The 22,128-nt window shown below is 38.2% G+C and overlaps 1 protein-coding gene across 1 annotated transcript in view; it reads left to right on the forward strand.

Annotated features, from left to right (window-relative positions):
• The first annotated feature begins 1,072 nt into the window (after positions 1–1,072).
• Positions 1,073–22,128, forward strand: part of fah (fumarylacetoacetate hydrolase (fumarylacetoacetase)) — a 30,906-nt gene continuing 9,850 nt past the window's right edge. Inside the window, exons 1-8 of the mRNA XM_051702338.1 lie at positions 1,073–1,308; positions 2,674–2,784; positions 2,890–3,011; positions 3,541–3,590; positions 5,926–6,016; positions 9,217–9,314; positions 10,598–10,650; positions 11,435–11,534. Coding sequence (XP_051558298.1) covers positions 1,156–1,308; positions 2,674–2,784; positions 2,890–3,011; positions 3,541–3,590; positions 5,926–6,016; positions 9,217–9,314; positions 10,598–10,650; positions 11,435–11,534 — 778 coding nt within the window. The 5' untranslated portion in view covers positions 1,073–1,155. The remainder of the gene's footprint in view (positions 1,309–2,673; positions 2,785–2,889; positions 3,012–3,540; positions 3,591–5,925; positions 6,017–9,216; positions 9,315–10,597; positions 10,651–11,434; positions 11,535–22,128) is intronic.

Consider the following 22,128-nt stretch of genomic DNA (forward strand, 5'->3'; position numbering starts at 1 on the left):
ATGGGCATGAACGAATGGTGTGTCCTTACAAGTCATATGTTTTGCAGCAGGATGGTCCTCTCAAGACACATTCGCAAGGTTTTACAACCTAGACGTAACATCTCTTTCTTCACAAGTCCTCTCTGTTTAGAGCACTTGCTATTTATTGGCCAAATATATATTTATGCCCTTCCCTTTAAGTATGGGCTCCCTATCATTTACACAACCGCCTGCATTCAGGCAGTTATAATTTACCATAAAGTCACAAGCGCTTTCATTATAAATAAACTCCCTTCCCGACTGGGTTCATAAGGAGTTAATTCATACTATATGACTATAGTTCATATATTCGTTATGAGTGCTCCCCTCCTGACCAACACAAGGATCACTCACTGCGGCATACTCATGTCGGTCACCGTCCCACAAGACTGCGGCGCCATGTTTCCTCTTGGGGAAGTTATGTCGTGTAGTGCGGCGTGATGGGATTCTGTTCCCCATATGCGTTACTACGCAATGTCGAGTGTACTGAGTCGTAAGAGAATGTCTCGGTTACGTACGTAACCAAATGCTAGCCACACTACAAGACTTGGAGTTCTTGAGGTACGAGCAATGTGCTCCTTGTTCTCAGTCAGAAATTCTGAGGAAATGGTGTTTGTGCACCTGTTTTTATAGCGGACAGTTTCATTTCGCTGCCCCCTTCCGCGTGGCTGGCCCACCGGGAAATGTCCCAGTACTCCCAATGGCAAGTCCGCCACAATCGGAACTTTTCCCGTTATGCAGAGCGGGCCACAAATGGCACCGCGATATGCCGAAGGGGACAGCGACAACTTTTGGGCCAGATTTCTCTTTCTCTCTTTATTATAGACTATATGCCACTAATGCATTTAACATGCAGTGAGTTTACAGGTGAAATAGTGTGTGAGCAGAAACGATAACTGCTGTTAATACATACGAAATAAAAGCAGCATGGTATTGTATGCACTTAAACTACCAAAGAAGCCCCTTTATTTTGTTTGGGCTGTCTTTGCAACGAAGACCTGGCAACCCTGCTTTATGAGCGTATTTTATGCTGAGTCACTTTGAATAGGTCTCACTTTATTTACAAAGTGTACTTGGAGTAGGGAGGATGGAAGGAGAAGCATCTGATTGGCTCGTCGCTTCGACACTGGAGGCGGTATGTTCTGGAAGAGGTTATTCGCGCTGTTGCTTACTCTGAAAAGTATTCCGGAGTACAACTGCAACTTGAAAATGTCTTTCTTAAAAGTGGACGAGAGCTCTGACTTTTCTTATCATAACTTGCCTTACGGAGTTTTTTCCACACCAGATAATGTAAGTAGGCTATAATGCACGGCTGTTTCTGTTTATTCTATTCAGGCAATTACATTACTTTTGTTTGATTTTATTATTTCAGTCTTGTGAAATGAAAGGTTTCAAGTTTAAATCAAGTTTGTGTTTAACTTTCTAAAACAATGTAGCGATGCTGCTCCATCGCTTTTTTGAAGCCTCACAACATCCATCGCTCTGTCTGTCCTGCATGTATACAATGGGATCCAGATGTCTAAGACCACACTGAAAACGTGGGGTTTGAAATCTAATTTAAACCTGGAGGTTTAAAACACAGAAACGTTATGACGTAAAATTAATAAGAAATATATATAAGATTCTGCACTAGTTCTAAGTCACTGATCAAATAAGCAATTATTTACATGGTAAGCCACTGACCATGTTAAAGGAATAGTTCACTCAAAAATGAAAATTCTCTCATCATTTACTCACCCTCATGCCATCCCAGATGTGAATGACTTTCTTTCATCTGCAGAACACAAATTATGATTTTTAGAAGAATATTTCATCTCAGTAGGTCCATACAATGCAAGTGAAGGGGTGCCACAATTTTTACGCTCTAAAAAGCACATAAAGGCATCATAAAAGTAATCCATATGACTCCAGTGTTTTAATCCATATTTTTAGAAGTGATATGATAGGTGTGGGTGAGAAACAGATCAATATTTAAGTACTTTTTTGCTTGAAATTCTTCTCCCTACCCAGCAGGGGGCAATATGCATGAAGAATATGAATCACCAAAAATGCAAGAAGGATGTGAAAGTGATCTGTTTCTCACCCACACCTATCATATCGCTTCTGAAGATATTGATTTAACCACTGGACTCTCATGTATTACTTTCATGCTGACTTATGTGATTTTTGTTGAGCTTCAAAATTTTGGCACCCATTCAATTGCATTGTATGGACCTAAAGAGCTGAGAAATTCTTCTAAAAATCTTCATTTGGATTCAGCAGAAGTAAGAAAGTCATACACATCTGGGATGACATAAGGGTGAGTAAATGATGAGAGAATTTATATTTTTGGGTGAACTATTCCTTTAATTATCTTGTACATAACGTCAGATTTCCTTGCTTCAGTTGAAGCATGCAAGATCTCAATCATATTGTGATAACATGGATCATCAGTTTTTTGCAAACTTTTGGATTCCAAAAGTACTAGTGCATAGTATCATTAAAGAAAAAAGGGAAATATCAAATACATTTTGAATTCCCGTAGATTTTTCAATTCAACAACTTTTCACTCAATTGTTATTCAATAATAATAATTAAAAAAAAGTATTAAATTAGGAAAAATGCAAAAGAGATGCATTTCCACTGTAACTTATATACCATATATGGATATAACAGCCCAGGAACAGAATTGGTGTTGCCATTGGAGACCAAATTTTGGACCTTAGTGTTATAAAGCATCTTTTCAACGGACCGGCTCTTGGGCCCCACCAGGATATTTTTGAACAGGTGAGCTATATGCATTTAGTTTAGAAATGTTATGTGTTCTTCTGCATAGTACAATGCATATATATATATATATGCAAAATATATATATATATATTATTTTCAAAGCCGACACTCAATGCTTTTATGGCTCTGGGTTATGATGCTTGGAGAGAAGCAAGAAAGTATCTCCAGATGCTTCTCGCTGCCAACGAGTCCACACTGCGTGATGACGTCAAGTTAAGAAGCAGGTAAGCACATTGATTATTATTCTTCAAACGTGGAAGAATTAGAGCACTGAAACAAATTCATTCATAAGCAGTTTGAATAAGTTTCAATGTTGGCAGTAACAGGAAGCAGTACAAGATTTAAAAAGCATTTCTGAGAACTGAAGTTTTAGGGTCAGCTCCACTTCCTAGGTCATCATTTCAATTATTATATTAAAAACTAATTCTAAGATCAGCATGATCAAAATGATACTTGTGTTTGTTCCTGAGCACATTTCCAAATTTGCCAGATTAATTGTACATTTATTTATTTATTTCAGGATTTTAAGGAATAGTTTTTCTGTGGAATATAAAGGGAGAATTCATGAAGAATCATCACACAGCTCACTGAGTTTTGTAATGTTGTTGTATGGAAAAGAGCTGTGAAGATCACTCCAAAAATTAAAGAAATAATAAAGCATACAGGTTTGGAATGACATGAGAGTGAATAAATCATTTTTAATGCATGACAGAATTAACAATTTTAATTTTAATTCTGATTTGTTATCTCCAGGGCAGTTGTTAATCAGAGTTCTGCAGTGATGCATCTCCCAGCAGAGATTGGTGAGTATGACAGAGATACAGACAGCTTGTCACTCTCAAGTGACAGCATCTCACAGAGAGTATCTCATTTTGAACTCTTCTCTTACAAAGGGTATCTCATAACTCTTCTCTTTTTTCATTTCTCTTACTCAGTTTATTTTCTATGCAGTGGCTTTTGCTATAGATTTTTTTTTTTTTTTTAACTGTGCTCTTCAATATAAATTTAAAAAGTAATTCTCTTTGACTGGTATATCAATCTGCTGTTGTTTAAGGTGTTAGTCTTTAAGTGGTGCTGAAACTGTACTTTAGAGACTAGTGTTTATGTGCCAAAATAGCCACAAGAGGGCGCTATACTCTTTATTCTTTTACAGCATTCCCATGGTCATGAAAAAACAAACAGGAAATATCAGGGAATTTAAAAGAAAAAAGATTTCCAGACCATGGAAATTTCTAATCAAATTTCAAATCATCAGTATAAAATTTCAGCATTTCAAGTTTATGTTCAAATGTTAGTTTTGTAAAGGAATCTACACATAGGAACACTTTATATTTGTCTACAAAATGGATTTCAAGCATTTAAGGGTAACCTTTCAGATCAAAAAAACTTTTCAATATAATGAGAAATATAAATTAAGACAAAAGTGTCCAAACTTGTGACTGGTATGCTCAGCTGGAAATAATTTTTTATTTTATTTTTTTACTAGAAATGTCTATTTGTCAGTGCAATTTCAGTAAATTATAGATTTATTTAAAGGGGTAGTTTGCCCAAAAATTTAATTTTTCTAATCATTTACTCACCCTAATGTATGCCAGATGTGTATGACTTTCTTTCATCTGCTGAACACAAATTAAGATTTTAAGAAGAATTTCTCAGCTCTTTTGGTCCATACAATGCAAGTGAATAGGTGCTGAAATTTTGAAGCTCCAAAAATCACGCAAGTCAGCATAAAAGTAATCCATAAGAGTCCAGTGGTTAAATCAATATCTTCAGAAGTGATATGGTAGTAGGTGTGGGTGAGACAGATCACCTTCACATTCTTCATCTTGTGTTTTTGGTGATTCACATTCTTCATGCATTTCCTCTACTGGGTAGGGAAAATAATTTAAAGCAAAATAGTACTTAAATATTGATCTGTTTCTCACCCACACTTATCATATCACTTCTGAAAATATGGATTAAAACACTGCAGTCATGTGGATTACTTTTATGATGCCTTTATGTGCTTTTTGAAGCGTCAAAATTTTGGCACCCATTCACTTGCATTGTATGGACCTACAGAGCTGAAATATTATTCTAAAAATCATAATTTGTGTTCTGCAGAAGAAAGAAAGTCATACACATCTGGGATGGCATGAGGGTGAGTAAATGATGAGAGAATTTTTATTTTTGGGTGAACTATCATAAAAAGTCATAATCAAGTAATCATGGCTCACTGGAAAACTCATGGAAATGTATTGGTCAGAAAGTGTGTGAAGTGTGTTTTTACAGTTTATTCTAAATCAGTGTAGATCTAGAGAAGGTGATACTTGAAGCTTCATTTAAATGAGGCTGCAGAGTTTTGGAGAGAGGCTGATTTAGTTACAGCATTTTGACAGTAATTGATTGACATTTTCTTCAGCCAATGAGGAGCAAGAATAGAAGTTCATGGTCCTGGGTTGAATCCCAATTTAATACTGCACTGAATGAAATGTATGTACTGTGCTAATGATAATACCATGCATGCTTTGACACATGAAGACAGTAAACCAGTATTGTAATATACAATTGTATATTGTAATGTGTCCAGTATTGTGATATGTAATATAAGCATAGCAGAAGCCTGAGGGGTTGTGGGCAATATTTGCCCAAAATGTATGCACGGATGCACAAAATATCCACCGGAAATAGTATACCATCTGGGAACCTTTGACATGCATGTCCTGTCTTCTACTCTAGCTGAGACTGGCAGCCAGGGACCTTAGCATATGTCTAATATAGAGAAATTAAGGTTTAAAGGGATAGGTCTCCCTAAAATGTAATTATGTCATCATTCAACCCCAAGTCGTTTCAAAACCACCGAGACACAAAATATGTTTGGCAGAGTGACAGCCTCAATCAACATTCACATTTATATGGGATAAAATATGCAATGAAAGTGAATGGTGAGTGAGGCTAACATTCTGCCTAACATCTATTGGGTTCCACAAAAAAAGAGAGTCAAAAGGGTTTGGAAAAACATTTTTTTTTGGGGTTGAACTATTCCATTAAGACTAGTTGAATGTTTTCATGTCTATCACCTCTTGTGTGCATCCCTCATTAAGTGTTCCAATCATTTCCCATCATTTTTATTTTTTTTTCCTCTGTTCACTCCAATAGGTGACTACACAGACTTTTACTCATCAAAAGATCATGCCACCAACGTTGGCATAATGTTCCGTGGAAAAGAGAATGCTTTGATGCCCAACTGGTATGTGACAGGCTATTAATATTCCTCTCCCTCATAAATGCTAACATCTGAACTAAGTTTGCTGCCATATAAAGTATATTATTTTCATCCATAGCCACAGTAAGGGGCTGTATAGCCAGAGGGAACTAGCTTCCCCAGCTGAGCCTGGTTTCTCCCATGGGTTTTTTGTTTTCTTTTTTTTTTCTCTCAATTAACTTACATCTTATGGAGTTTTGTGTTCCTTGCCACAGTCGCCTTTGTTTGCTCACTGGAAACAAATAGTTTTAAGGCATTATTTTCAATGATGTTTTTCAATGAAACTGCTCAATGAGGGGTCTTAGACATTTAAGACATTACATCCTAATTTTCTGTAAAGCTGCTTCGAGACTATGTTTATTGTGAAAACGCTATACAAATAAAAATAACTTGACTTTATCATGCTGACTCACTAGCCCCTGCTGACTTTATATTTCCTGCATTTTCTGAGTTAGAAACCATGTGTGTTAAAGTTTTAAAGACCCAGCAAAGTTCCTATAAGTTATTCCCAGTGTACGCCTATCAGACTGGCTGTGAAAAACATCATCTAGTAATAACTCTCCCCTCCAATACAGAACTATATTTCTTTCCTCATTTTTTTCTTAAAAGGCCCAGAGAGGGAATTATTCACCCAGACAAGGACTTTGTGGAAATGGAGAGGGACCCGGAAAACAAAATAACAAAATAAGTAAAAAAAACCCCAAAAAACCAATTCTAGTTTCTTGTGAAACACCTCGCTAACCTGAATTCCCCCACATCTTTGTCAAACTGTCAGTGCTTTCAAAATGCCTGTCAGTTCCTCAGGAAAGAATGAGAATTAGTCTGGAAGAAAATCTATAGTTGATTTACAATACATTTACATTTTGCTGCTGGGCTTGAGCTGTGGTTCCATAGACTGGAGTTTGTGGCTTTAATTTGATGTGAAATTTTAAGATGCCTGAATGAGAACTGGATTAACATGTATTCTGCTTGTCTGAAGCAAAGAAAAGATTTGGCTAGTTACTGTAGATTCGATATGGGGTGGCAAATGTAAAATTAAGGTTCCCATGGTCATAGAAAACCTAGTCTCAGACGGTTCGCACATGGACGCCCACACAGTCTATGCTGTAACTGTCAAAGGTCTGGATATGCAAGACTGTAGAAAACCTGGCAATATTAGGGGATTTTTAAATCTACTGGCTTGAAAAAGTCAGGACAAATTTTTTTTTTTTAGTTATGCTCATTTCTAAACTATTTCATTATCTATAAATAGCTTTTTGTGAGTGAAATCTATATGAAATATATATATTTTAAATACTTAAATGGAAATTCTTTGTTCAGTACATTTATCAAAAGATGTGTGAACCCTGTAAAGTTTGCTACAAAAAAAATCTGCCCGTTTTAGCAACAGCAAATAAACTTACTGAAGTACAGCTTTTCACGTATTACTTTATTCAGAATGTAATGTATAGTATTTTAAACATTATACTTAGAGTATATAGTTAGTAGTGCTTGCTAAGTCAAGTATCTTTATTACTATTGCTTATACTTAGGGTTAGGGATTTTAAATAACACTAAGTATTAAACTTTGCCACATAAGTCTTGCACCGTTTTTGCTACGGACATGAATGATACCTCACATCATGAGGAGAGGTGTGTTGTTACCCTGACCACCACATACAACACCCCAGCATCATGGCAGCAAGTTTTGCACAGACAGGCACAGTAAATGTAAAAGTCTACTTTAATCCTTAAATGCATGGGTGTTTCTCCAAACATTATTACATACCTCGACCCGACACGTTTATCTATCACAAATTGATCTACTAAATTCCCAGATATAGTCTCCAAAACATTTTCAAGACAGATAGAAAATAATAGAGAATATATACAGGATATTCTTGATAATGTTTTGAACTTCATGAATTCTCCCTTTATATTCCACAGAAAAACAACTTCAACTTTCAAGATTTCAACTTCCACACTTAAATTACATGAGAGGCAACTGGCTGTCAAACACATACTGAGCTACACATAACACATAAGATGCTCATATGTATTTCCTTCACAACTAAAATAATATCAGTAGTACACCCACATGGCAATAGCCAAATCATACTGTTCATGAGTTGCACTTGCTATAGTATACTTCCATGTTGCTTTTTCATAAAATAGAAATGTCAAATGTAAATCAAGCCATTTACTGAAACATTAGCGGCACCTAGAGCAAGAAATAGCTTGTATAATATGTATGTGAAGATGCAAATGGATACTGATTATTTGCCATTTTTGCACAGAAAATCAATATGACATAGTAGTCATTTGTATGAATATAGCACTTATTTGTTTTGTAATAAACAAAGAAATTTATATGCTGTGATAGTAAACTTATGAAGTAATCATAAAGATATGACACTTTAAAAAAAGTGGCACTATTACATATCTTGGGGTTTTAATGACCCCATACACTATAATTATTATTATTTGTAACACTATTCAAAAGAGGAAGGTTGAGGAATACTAAAGAGATGTGGGCATAACTCAAAATAAATAAATAAAAATGGATGAGGTACTGGGTCACTAAAGACCCAAAGTATGCATTAAAGGGTTAATAAATTAACTATTCAATTTAAAGTTGCACTCAGGTATTTCTTTCCTCATTAAAAAAAAAGTTGACCCCTAAAGTAAATTAATAGCACTTCTTGAAAATATGTTGAAAATCATGTAAACTCAGATGAGATGAAGACTCCAGTCATTGCAGCCTTGCCTTATAAAAGCCTCATGGGGGCTAACATACTAAGATCATATGAACAGCCAAATATTACTTGCTTTATATTAGTAACCCCCTGTAATTGGACACTTTTGCTCACAGAATAATCATGGCTGATGGCAAATTGCACATTTCTATAATGGCATCAGTTACTGAAACTATCGCTTTTGGGTGATATGAGACCATATTTGTGATTCTCCTTGGCGATCTTAACCTGGGATGTTAAAGTTTGGTTTGAAAGTTTGCCATTTGTCATTTGTTGTTGCTAGCACTGCTGAGAATATTTATTTGATCAAAGATTATTTTATGAAAATATTTGTTTGATTATTTCAATCTAAACCAATAGATATTTTCGATCCACTGTGTAAAGGAATCATAGAAAGGTATGATATTCATTTATGAATGGAAAACAAGCACACATTACTTTGTCCCATAGGCTGAGGCTGCCAGTGGGGTATCATGGGAGAGCTTCCTCTGTGGTAGTTTCTGGAACACCGATCAGAAGACCTCAAGGACAGATGAGACCAGACCCAGGTAAACATACACACCCACATACAGACACATTGCTACACATACTGTGTGTATACAGTACATACAGTACCCACCAATGTTTCATATTAACCATTAGATCTCAACAGTAAGTGACAGCCCACTTTTTTAGCATCCTTGGTTTCCATTCAGGTTTTCCATAGGGATTTATGGCCATAAATCAAACCAACGTACTCGGAGATGATTCACAACATTATAACTTTTGATTTGAAGCACACACACACACACACACACACACACACACACACACATACACACAAAAAGACTGTGTAATTTATTATATGGGGGAATTAACTACTCATCCCATGAAGCAGTGGCGTGACTACAAGCAGTGCAGGGTGTGCAGCCACACTAGGGCCCAGGGTAAATGGGGGGCCCGCGACAACCACCCGACCCCTTGAAAGGCAAAAAATGACAGCAAAAACAATTTATTTTAGGATTAGTACAAAATATGTAGAAAGTTTAGGGAGATGGACTTTATCAATTTGCAGTGGTTTATAAGAATGGGCAGACACTGCTTATTTATTATTATTATTTTCACATTACAGTAATAAAAGTAATAAATGTAATTTTTTTTCACAGTACAGTAATCACTATGAGATTTTATTACACTACAGTAATGAGTATGAGATTTAATCGCATAGCAGTAATGAAAATGATATTATTTAGCATTATAGTAATCAGAATGAGATTGTTTTTGTTTGTTTTTTTTTTGCATTACAGTAAGAGAATTTTGGTGAGGAAATGTGCTTAATTGTTGTAAAAATAATTGGACGATGCAAAAAATCCTAATGTTCTTAATAATATGTTTTATTTTATTTATGCAAAATTACAATTTCTGATTTTGGGGTGAAATGTGACCTGGACATTTTTTCATGAAATTCACCTATTTATTTAATCAAGTAAATGCATTAAATTGATTTGCACACATTATTCTCGCCATGAATGAGGTGTTCTGCTTTATCATATAGTACAGTCAGCACAACCAAACAAGGCATGGCCATTTTTCTCATCATAGCAAGAACAGGCTGATTAATAGGATAATGTTTCTAGCAGGACCTCCATGTGGCTGTTGTTTAATTCTGTTGTTTTTCCTTTTGCTAAATGATTGCTTTCACTAGCCGGCACCCACGGTATTATTACAGCCTCGACCGATCTGATGCTGTTTAAAAGTGATGATGATAAATATTATGCAAATACACGCTTTACTGAACGCTGCTGTGTCGTTCATCAAAATAGCTGTCAATTTGTGTTTGTCTTTCTCTCAGCTCAGCCACCTGTGTTCGGGCCAAGCAAGCAGTTAGACATAGAGCTAGAGATGGTGAGTTTATGTTTCATTTGATATAGTTAATTAGTTTAATTATAAAGCATCTGGCTGCACACATGTATGCAACTAAGAGTTATGTAGACCACACTCTTTCCCAATTGTTCCTTTTAACAAGATTAATAATCCCAGGAGAAAAGTCTTTACAATGAATATATTTTGAACAGAAAGTTTTGCACTCAGTTTATCATTTTCTCCTGCAGCAGCACTAAATCATCGAGGGATGGGCAATAAACACTACCAGTCAAACATTTGGATACACCCTCTTCTTTATTATTACTATTATTCATATTTTAGTATAGTCAAGTCATCACAAAGAACACAAATGGAAGTATGGTAATGATATAGTGACAAAAAATATATCTCATATTTTAGCTTCTTCAAAGTAGCCACCCTAAGCATTAACAGTATTAAAGGAGTTCCCATGGCTGTTTTTCCTTCACTATCTAGTCCAACTCATCCATGTAAACCAAACAAAAAAATAAAAATGTTTTGTAAAGAAAGTCGTATATAATATAAATACAATTAACATCTGCTTACAGAGCTAATTTCATGCATTTAAGCATACGTATTTATATCAAAAGCATTTTTAAAATCATGAAAAATTTAAATTCATTCTACAGTGAGTTTTGAGGTGTTTTTCTTCTTCAAACAGAGGAGCCATCATTATGTTGAAACAGCCAATTCAATTAGATAAAAAATGTGTAATGCAAGACATAAAATACGGTATATCTAGTAAAAAATAATCCAGGAATCGGATGTTTTTGTAATTGTCTCTCAGGCGTTCTTTGTGGGAAAAGGGAACATGTTGGGAGAGCCCATCCCAGTGGAGAAAGCTCATGAGCATATCTTCGGCATGGTGCTTATGAACGACTGGAGTGGTAAGAAGCAACAAGACATTTTCTTTTCATTTTTAATGAGCTTTTAGCTTTTTTGCTGTTCATTTAAATAGTCGTGCGGTGCGTGTGACAAATAATTGTTTTTAAAGTACAAATAATCCATAGTTTCTCAATTAATATGATCATAAATACTGCATGTGCAATAAACATTGATAAAGCATATTGTTTAAAATGGTTAAAATGAACGTAAGTTAAAAATTGTTGTTTAAAATAGTTATGAGTCTCATAAGTCTCATGAGTCTCTTTTGTTAATGCAACCTGCTTGTGCACCAGTTCACAAGTCTCAGCTCGCTATTTTTGATTTAGTAAGTGTTAATTTCATCAAATCAAACTGAGTGCTTTTTATTTTAGTGCACTGTATTTTATACCACCTTCTTCCCTTTAAAACCTCAAACCAGTTTTTCATTTTCCAATTTCATTTTCAAGTCCGACATATTGCCAAAGAACATAACTCTTGTTCTTCAGTCTTGTCCTGTTGTCTATACAACAAACACAGTGAAATATTCGATGTAAATCTCAGTTTACAAATGAATCTTTTGAAAATTGTGCCAACAAAGACAAAATAACCCTATATTGCTAGAGAAACCTCAAGCATAACTCTCCAGGTTTCTCTAATCATTCACAGAAGCCTGGTGCTGGAAGCCTGACGTGCCAGTGATTTAGCAGTGTTTCCCAGTCATGCCAGAGTGGCATTTCTGAGCAACAACTGGCTGTCAATTCTTTTTTATATTCCACTTTCCCTTTTCAAACACTCCCACTTCAAAATACTGGCCAATATTGCTTTTTTTATGAGCCATCAAAGAGACTTAGGAAATGAGAAAGTCCTGCAGCAAAAGATGATGGCGAACAGTAATGCTGTGTAAAATGCCTCCATTTACCCAACATCTGTTTAGCTGAATGGCTTTCAGAGAGAATGTTATGTTTGTTTCGGAGTATTAAAGGGATAGTTCACCAAAAATTTAAGTTCTGGCCTACTTTTTACCATGGAACACATAAGATGTTAAGCAGTATGTTAACCTCAGTCACCATTCACCGAAGTGATGCCTAACATCTCCTTTTGTGTTCTATGGAAAAAAGAAAATAATAAGGATTTGGAACAACACAAGGGTGAGTAAATTATGTCAGAATTTTATTTTTGTTTCTTTTTTCTTTAAGACAGGAGGCTAGTCAAGTCATTTTTATTTGTATAGCACTTTTCACAATGCATAACATTTCAAAGCATGACACACTTTTTTTTAATAATTTTTTTTTTATCCCCTTTTCTCCCTAATTCCCACTTAGTAGGTCCTCGTGGTGGCGCGGTTACTCACCTCAATTCGGGTGGTGGAGGACAAGTCTCAGTTGCCTCCGCTTCTGAGACTGTCAATCCGCGCATCTTATCACGTGGCTCACTGTGCATGACATCGTGGAGACTCCGCACGTGGAGGCTCATGCTATTCTCCGCGATCCACGCACAACTTATCACGCACCCCACTGAGAGCGAGAACCACTAATCACAACCATGAGGAGGTTACCCCATGTGACTCTACCCTCCCTAGCAACCGGGCCAGTTTGGTTGCTTAGGAGACCTGGTTGGAGTCACTCAGCACACCATGGATTCAAACTCACGACTCCAGGGGTGGTAGTCAGTGTCAATACTCACTGAGCTACCCAGGCCCCCGCCGACTCACACTTTTTTAGTATTTTATTTTGTCCACTCATAATGGTTCTTGCATCAAAAGCAATCATAATTTAGTATTACACAACCGTTTTCTATCCTCTCTCTGACCCACAGAATTAAACAGGCTGTTTTTGACTTCAGTACGTAAAAAAACCTCTGTTGTGATTGGCTTATGACTTTGCATGGAAAATGAGTAACATCGTTTCCGACAAGTTGCTGAATAGCCGTTGATCTAAATGAGGGAAGTCAAATGTGCTGATAGGTCTAACATCATGACTGTGACACATTATGAAGGACTTTGTGTTGCAGTTTAGCTTCCATTAATTGTCTGGATGGACTGGGGTGGGAGCTTTGTATTGAAAGTTATGTCTAAAATAGTAGATTGAATTATTTTCTTACAACAGTATTATTTTATTATAACAGTTGTTTTTAATTGTCAAAACAAATAAAAACTGTTTAATACAGTAGCGAAGCCACAAACAAGACTCAGGGTGTGCCAAGGGAAAACATGGTGCAAGAAACTGAAGCCTGATAAAGTGACATGTAAGGGATAATGTACAGTACAATAAATAAACCCCTTCAGGGTGATACAAGACCCCTCCGCTTCAGAGTCCCGATCACCCTGTAGGGGTTTATTGTGCGATAACAACTGGCTCACTGTACATTATCCCACTTATTACATGGCTACTAACCAAATAAATAAATACATGGACATAAAATATTGATTTGTGTTGTAATTATGTAATTTAAGATCTTGAATTTTGAGAAATCTCTGAACAGCTGGAATCAACCTCCGGTTTGTGTCGGAGTTCTGTTGGTGTTTACTTTGTAAAAATGACCATCTGACTCCTTAATATTCAGCCTATTGCAAGACTACTTGCCCGATAAATAAATAAATGGACATGAAACATTGATTTGAGTTGTAATTATTTTATTAGCTTACTTGAAGAGATTGCACAGTAGCTGGGTTTCCATCCAACTATTTTTATGCACATTTTGAAATTGCGCATAAGAAATCCTGAGTGGAAACGCTTGATATGCAAATAACCTCTCAAAACTCGCATAAAATTAAATGCGCTAGGAGGAGGTGGATTTTCTAGAGTTTTGCTTTAGATCAAAATGCGCATTAAGGTGACGGAAATAGTTTATTTGCTAAATGATGACACGTTTTAACCATTCATGCACATGTTATGAGTGTACGATATGTGACTGGCCCAACGACAGAGCTTGGCACACAATTCAATGAACAAAGCTCCTGGACATTCAGAAGTGACTAACCCCTAGCTGGTCTTTAAAGTGGGTCCTCACAATCCGCCAGAACAGTTTTAAACGCAGGCGCTTAGGTATTCAGAGGCTGGAAGCGTATGGACATTGCATCCGTTTCAGTCCTCATTATATGAGATTTTTCACTTTTTCTGCAATCTATCCTGGCAGCATTTTAATTACTGTACAATTGCTCCGAGCAAGGAAATCGTTCAGCTGCTCCATCATGACAAGGCGGCTCCCTGAAGATAATGCGCATGACGTAGTGGATGGAAACGTGCAACGATTCATATTTTCTTTAGCCAAATTTTTTGAAATGTGCATAAAAAATGCAAAACATTTTGATGGAAACCCAGCTAATGATCCGAGAAGCAGGAGAGATGGCTTGCAGAACCCAGATGAGCGGTCTGATACGTCTAAATCCTCAGATGTGCGGTTGTTACAGAGCAATATCTGACCACTGGATGGTGCCATTGACCAATCAGAATCAAGTATTCCAGAGAGCCATGTAATAAGTACCATTATCAACCTTTGCGTTAATGTCTTTTTAGCTCTAAATATATAAATATGTATTTTTTATGAAATAATAACTTATTTAAAATAATAATAATAATAGTAGTAATACTTTTGAGATAGGTAAGCCTGTTAATGTATCCAAATATTAGGCTTTATTTTCAGTCATAAAAACTGAAATCAATCACAAATGTATTCAGTTATTTTAGAATGATTCATAATTAGGCTATTTTCCAAAATATGCTGAAGAAACACAATGTACATGGAGGGACAATTTGCACTGTATGGGAATATTGATTAAAAATGCACAAGGTTTTATTCACTGGCTCAACAAAACAAATTTTGATGAGAAATTAATTTGTGATGCTTTGTGGGACAGAAGAACAGCAGTCAGAAGATTGAAAATCTTTACTGAACATTATGTACATGTTGGGAGAACAGGGAGTTTGGTTTATGTGTGACAGCAAAAATAAACAGAAAAATAAAACTAAGAAATGTAACATTAATCATTAACCCAATATATGAATAAAGGATAACAGTGTCTGACGATGTGCACTTGTTTCCTTAGACATGCACTCTCGCAACAGATGCATGTAATCTGAGACAGCTTCTGTAACACAATAACTATTATTATAGTCATTATAATCAATAACTACATTAATTTGTCGATGTGTCAAATATTCATCATCATATGGATGCAAAAAATCATTTGGGTGTGCAAGCTGATGTTTTGGGTGGAATTTGCACACCTGTGGCAGTGCCACTGGTTTACAATGAAAAGTCTAAGGGGCAATTAATGTACTGAAATACATTTTAAAATACACACAAAAGTTTCGAAAGTATAGCCACAAAACTTGTGACTAGTGTGATAAAAGACTAGTGTGATGAAATCAATTACTAACCTGATCTGTGCAGAGTTATTTGAAATTTTGTAACCTCTGCCATGTCTACGTAAACCGCTCATATATTACGCTCTGGAGTACCATGAATACAATCATGTTGAGTGAAACAAACAATGTCTGCAAAATTCCTTGGGCAAAAAAGGTGTGGATGAATGGTGAGCTAGTATGAAACCCGCAAAAATTACTTGCCAATCAGACTCTTTTTCTATGCTGAACTTTATTATATAAAAAAACGTGTAACGAAACTCACCGCTAAAATTATTTCCTTGTCCATTGTGAATATTCAGTTTAGCTATGTACGAAGCACTGCCCACACAAAGGTCACTGCCAAACCAAGCAACTAGCTACAAAATCGCTACGAAAGTACACCAGACTTGAATCCCATATGAGATTTCACCAAAATTCAGAAAAAATAAAACAAATCGAAAATCGGCGAAATTCCTGATTGAGTGTATTTCCATAGTGATTACTGTATTTCACCCATGGAGATTTTGCCAGGCAAAAGTTAATGTGACAAAATCTTAAGGCCACATTCACACTTCTTTTGAAAACGAATTGACTTTGCTATATATTTACACCTCTCAACCACACAAGTATGGCTTTTTCCTCCAGCAGAAATTTAGAATAAATAAAAAAAAAACATTCTCTATTACCCCATACTTGGAAAACAATGTTGCTAGAAAACTTAAAACTGGGTTTTCAAACAAGAACGGATTAGTGTGGATCTGGCTTAAATATCAGCACTGGATTTGAAACACAATGAATAAAGAAATGAGAAGGGCAAATAGGGATGCCGCGTTGTGAGTTTTTGCAGTTAGATTACCGTTGAGAAAGAATCGCAGTTAACCTCCTTTACAGTTATTGCAAAATTTCTTATTATGCAACAGTGCTGGGGCAAAAAAGTTATATCCCAATTGAACGTGTTAGTGAACACGTTTCTTAGGAATACAGTATATGGACTCTTAAGCGCAGCCATACAATAGGAAAACTGATAAATACACAATCAATTAATAGAAAGTACAATAAGAGACGCTCCAACATCAGGCACAACATGCATCGGGTGCAGAATTATGCACTTCAGTGTAACCAGTGCGCGTAGAGTCCTCGCTGCACTTTCAAAAGTGCAGAACTGTAAGATTATTGTGGGTGTGCATGTGCAACATGTAGTTCATGGCATCGAACAGTTTTTTTCTTCTGCAACAGTTTATTAAAGCAATCCGTTGTCTGTCAGGCTCCCCACCATAAAGAATCGGCAACAGACTCCATTCTTTTAATCTGTCTACAACACCTCACAAAAAACATGTGGACTATGTATAATAATAACAGGAACATTGCTTATATCAGGCGATTTAATGTCTGATAATGACTAAAATAGAAATTTATTGTTGAATGCTGTGAATTTGTACACAAGCTGTCACGTTCCGGTCACCTTGTCAGGTTTAGGTTCTACCTGATGGGACTGTGGCAGTATCAGCCTACCTTTGTGTTTTGTGTTCCCCTTTGTGTGAGCGCACGGGTCCAGTTGTTTGGACTGCCATCCGCGCATCACCGCCTTGTTTCTCTCCGGTGATGTCATGGTTTTGTCAACTGGTCAGGTTGGGTTTTGTCTGAGGAGGACCATGATATCATCTGTCTGTCTCGTGTTTTGTGTGGGCGCACGGGTCTGGTGCAAACGGGTCTGGCAGTGGGTTATCGCTGTGCTCGATTTGCCGCTATGTGCCTTCCGGTGATGTCACAGTCATGGCACCTTGCCAGGTTGTGTGTTCATCTGTTTCTGTCAAAACATGTTTGTTTTGTCCTTATGTGTTCAGCATAATCAGCATTTCCATGGAAACTCTGATTATTACAACCTTCAGCTGCGAGCGACACCTTCCCCATGTTTGTTTCTCTTATTTAAACCCCGCGTGTGTCATGTCTGATGTTGGATCATTGTTTACTGCCACTGTGACTATTTACTGTTACCGTGTGTTTGTACTGTCATGTTTGCCACTGTGAGTGTCGATGTGAATGTTTTGCTGCTGGGTTTCAGAAGTGTGGTTACCTTTTGCTTCGCCCGTGATCAGCGCCCATTCGTTGTAGGAGGATTCCTCATTTTTGCCTGCATGTCAGGGGAAACCGTGGCCTGGGATTTACTTTGCTTTTCGAAGAACCTTTGTGTGTTTGATTAATAAATCCAGTTGAACTTTCCCTCTGCTCTTGGGTCCTGTCCTTCCCCACATTCTGACAGAATGATCCGACCATTTATGGACCCAGCGGAGGTGACTGACCTTCACTCCGCCCTCTCGCAGCGAGAAACCCAGCTGAGGCTGCACCAGGATCAGCTCTCCACTTCGAGCTGAGTGTTGGAGAGGATGGCTTCGCAGCTTGCGGTGCTCACCGCAGCGGTTCAGCAGCTCCGCCCAGCTTCTGATCTCGGCTCACCCCAGGACACGCCCCCATCAGTTTTGGCAGCTCCCCATGCCTCCTGGCGCTCAGAGGCACACATCTTTCCACCGGCTCCCTTTTCAGGTGAGGGATCTTGCAGCACCTTTCTGTCCCAGTGTGTGCTGTTCTTCTCTTCGCAGCCCTCTGATTTCCCCACTGAGAAGATGAAGGTAGCTTATACCATCCTGCGCCTCACCGGAAGGGCTGCTGACTGGGGAATCGTCATGTGGGACAATGAACGTCCATGCTACGCCTCATTCCTGGATTTCGGCACAGAGCTCTGTCGAGTGTTCGACCCAGTCACGCTGCAGTGTGGTGATCCGATTACCGCCCGGGAGAGGAGGAGTCAGACACCTGTTTCTCTGCCACAGTCAGTTTCCGCTGCCATGGAGGCTATTTCTCTGCCATTGCCAAAGTCCATGGCCACAAGGGCCGTTCCCCCACAACTGGCTGCACCCACAGCCACGAGGGCCGTTTCCCTACCACTGCCTATGTCCATGGCTACGAGGGCAATTTCCCTGCTGCAGACAGCGCCCACGCTTGTCACGGCCAACGAGCCAGCGCCCACGCCTGCCACAGTAAACAAGCCAGTTCTTGAAGCCTCGTCTGTCCCAGAGCCAGCGCCTGAAGCCTCATCCGTCCCAGAGTCAGCGCCTAAAGCCTCATCCGTCCCAGAGCCAGCGCCTGAAGCCTCAGCCGTCCCGCTGCCAGCACCCAGAGCCATGAAGGCTGTTCCCCTGCTGCCGCTGCCAGCACCCAGAGCCACGAAAGCTGTTCCCCTGCTGCCGCTGCCAGTACCCAGAGCCACGAAGGCTGTTCCCCTGCTGCCGCTGCCAGCACCCAGAGCCACGAAGGCTGTTCCCCTGCTGCCGTTGCCAGCACCCAGAGCCACGAAGGCTGTTCCCCTGCTGCCGCTGCCAGCACCCAGAGCCACAAAGGCTGTCACTGTCCGGTCACCTTGTCAGGTTTAGGTTCTACCTGACAGGACCGTAGCAGTATCGGCCTGCCTTTGTGTTTTGTGTTCCCCCTTTGTATGAGCGCACGGGTCCGGTTGTTTGGACCACCGTGCGCATGTCACCGACGTGTGCTCACCGGTGATGAGGACTGTGGCATCATTGTTCCCTTGTCTGTTTCTGTCAAAAAGTGTTTTTGTTTTGCCCTTATGTGTTTCAGGGGTCGCTGGCATCCTGAGTCAGCGTTTCCATGGGAACTCTGATTGTTTCTGTGGGAACGCTGATTATTACAACCAAGTGACACCTGCCCCATTTTTGTTTCTCTTATTTAAACCCCTGCTTATTTAAGGTGTGGTTACCATCTGCTTCGCATGTGATCAGCGCCCATTCGTTGGAGGAGGATTCCTCATTTCTGTCTGCGTGTTACTTTGCTTTTCAAAGAACCTTTGTGTGTTTGATTAATAAATCCAAATGAACTTTCCCTCTGCTCTTGGGTCCTGTCCTTCCCCACATTCTGACACAAGCAATGCTTAAAATAATGAGAATTTAATATGCAACATCTCGAAGTTTACATGCTGGCATGGCAACTAAACAGATACAAGAGAAAGGACCATCTAGGCAGAGACAGTGAGGTAAGTTACTTCACATCAAACAGCTTTCTATAATGATAACACACAAACAATCACTACAGACTACATTCATTCACTAAACTACCTTCACAATCCAGCCAAGACACGAAACACGAGGGGATTAAAATAAGCAGGAAAAAACAAGGGACAGGTGCCACTCACCAGCTGAAAGTTGGCATGATCAGCATTCCTATGGAAACAATCAGGGTTCCCATGGAAACGCTGATTTTGCGTGCCAGCGGTACCTGAAACACATGAGGGAAAACGTCAACACATGGAGCATGAGTGTCCGGATCACGACACAGACAGAAACCAAACCAGACAGGAAGTCAGGATCCAGACACCATGCTCCTTACATGAAGACCGACCGAAGACACAGCGGTAACTCACAACCAGACCTGTGCACTCACACAAAGACAGGACACAAAACACAAGACAGAACATGGGGCGATGATGTTATGGTCCCATCAGACAAAAACCCAACCTGACAAAGTGACAGGACCATGACAGAATTCATCATGAGTTAAGGAATGGACTGATCGGGGCCTGGGTAGCTCAGCAAGTAAAGACACTGACTACCACACCTGGAGTCGCAAGTTCGAATCCAGGGCGTGCTGAGTGACTCCAGTCAGGCTTCCTAAGCAACCGAATTGGCCCAGTGGCTAGGTTGGGTAGAGTCACGTTGGGTTAACCTCCTCGTGGTTGCTATAATGTGGTTCTCGCTCTCAGTGGGGCGCGTGGTGTGTTGTGTGTGGATGCCGTGGAGAATAGCGTGAAGCCTCCACATGTGCTACGTCTCCGTGGTAACGCGTTCAACAAGCCACATGATAAGATGCATGGATTGACGGTCTTAGACACGGAGGCAACTGAGATTCCTCCTCTGCCACCCGGATTGAGGCGAGTCATTACGATCAAGAACTAATGAAGAGCTAACCTTAACTACTACTGGAATCACATGCATAAATAACGGCCACCTTAATTGCATGTTAGTACATGTTTGATAGTTAATGCATTAATTAACATGTGGGAGTAAATAAATCAAACAGGTTTTATAAGAATGTAAAATACTTCAACCTTGAATTAAAAGTGCATAATTGAATAGTCATAATTAAAATATTTGATACATTTTGCTGTCTGCAGTTTCACTACAAACATTATTGGATGATGCAGGATTATTCCGCCATTTTTTACACGGACATGAAAAACACTAATAATTATCACTAATAATTTAATTTCAACCTGTTTTGCTTGATTCTCCATCCCTTTTCCCTTCTTCCTCACCCTACCACTCAATTTGCTCATCATCCAGACCATAGAAATAGGAAAGAGTGTCCTTGTGTTGCTTGATCAATATTTGGTTTTATTTATTAATAATAATTAATTATTAATATTTGGTCAAAGACAAATTTCAACCACGGTTGACAATAAACTCGTATTGTACTGTATTATTGGTTTGAGCTTCTAAATAGGTCTATTTGTCATTATTTTTCATGGTTACTTTGTGAGTTTTATTAGAAGGTTATTTCTTGATCAGTCCATTCCTTAACTCATCATTAATTCATGCTGAAGTAAGTATTAATTCAGGTATTAATTCATGATTATTCATAACGTTATTATAAAGTGTTACCAATAAGCTCTTACTGTTTTAAAGTCAGTAAAATACTCATAATTAATTTGATAACTTGGACCGTACATTTAACACTGTCATTACTGAAATTTTGTTAGTCCCATTCCCCATTCCCTTGCTTCTGTATACAACAGATTTGTATTTGTATATTGTACATGTGTGTGTGTGTGTGTGTATATATATATATATATATATATATATATATATATTGTCTTATTGTGTATTTCAATATATACTTTATTTTCTATCCACTTTTTATTTTTATTCTATATTTTTATTTTATTTATTATTATTATTATTATTATTATTATTATCTATTATGTGCACTGGAAGCTTCTGTCACCAAGACAAATTCCTTGTATGTGTAAGCATTCTTGGCAATAAAGCTGATTATGATTCTGATAAATACATGGATCAGTAAGTATTAGCTAGAAAGATTGATTAGACTTTTGGGAAAGTTTTCACCTTTAGGATGAGGAGTTCTGGGTTATAAACCACCTTGATATAACTTAAATTAATAAACAAAGATTGCATCTACATGTCGGTGGATGTATATTATGAGCGGGGACAATAGACAGAGGGTGAACGAACTCCAGGGTAAGGTT

The sequence above is a fragment of the Myxocyprinus asiaticus genome, chromosome 1 (assembly GCF_019703515.2).
Source record: "Myxocyprinus asiaticus isolate MX2 ecotype Aquarium Trade chromosome 1, UBuf_Myxa_2, whole genome shotgun sequence".
Lineage (NCBI taxonomy): Eukaryota > Metazoa > Chordata > Actinopteri > Cypriniformes > Catostomidae > Myxocyprinus > Myxocyprinus asiaticus.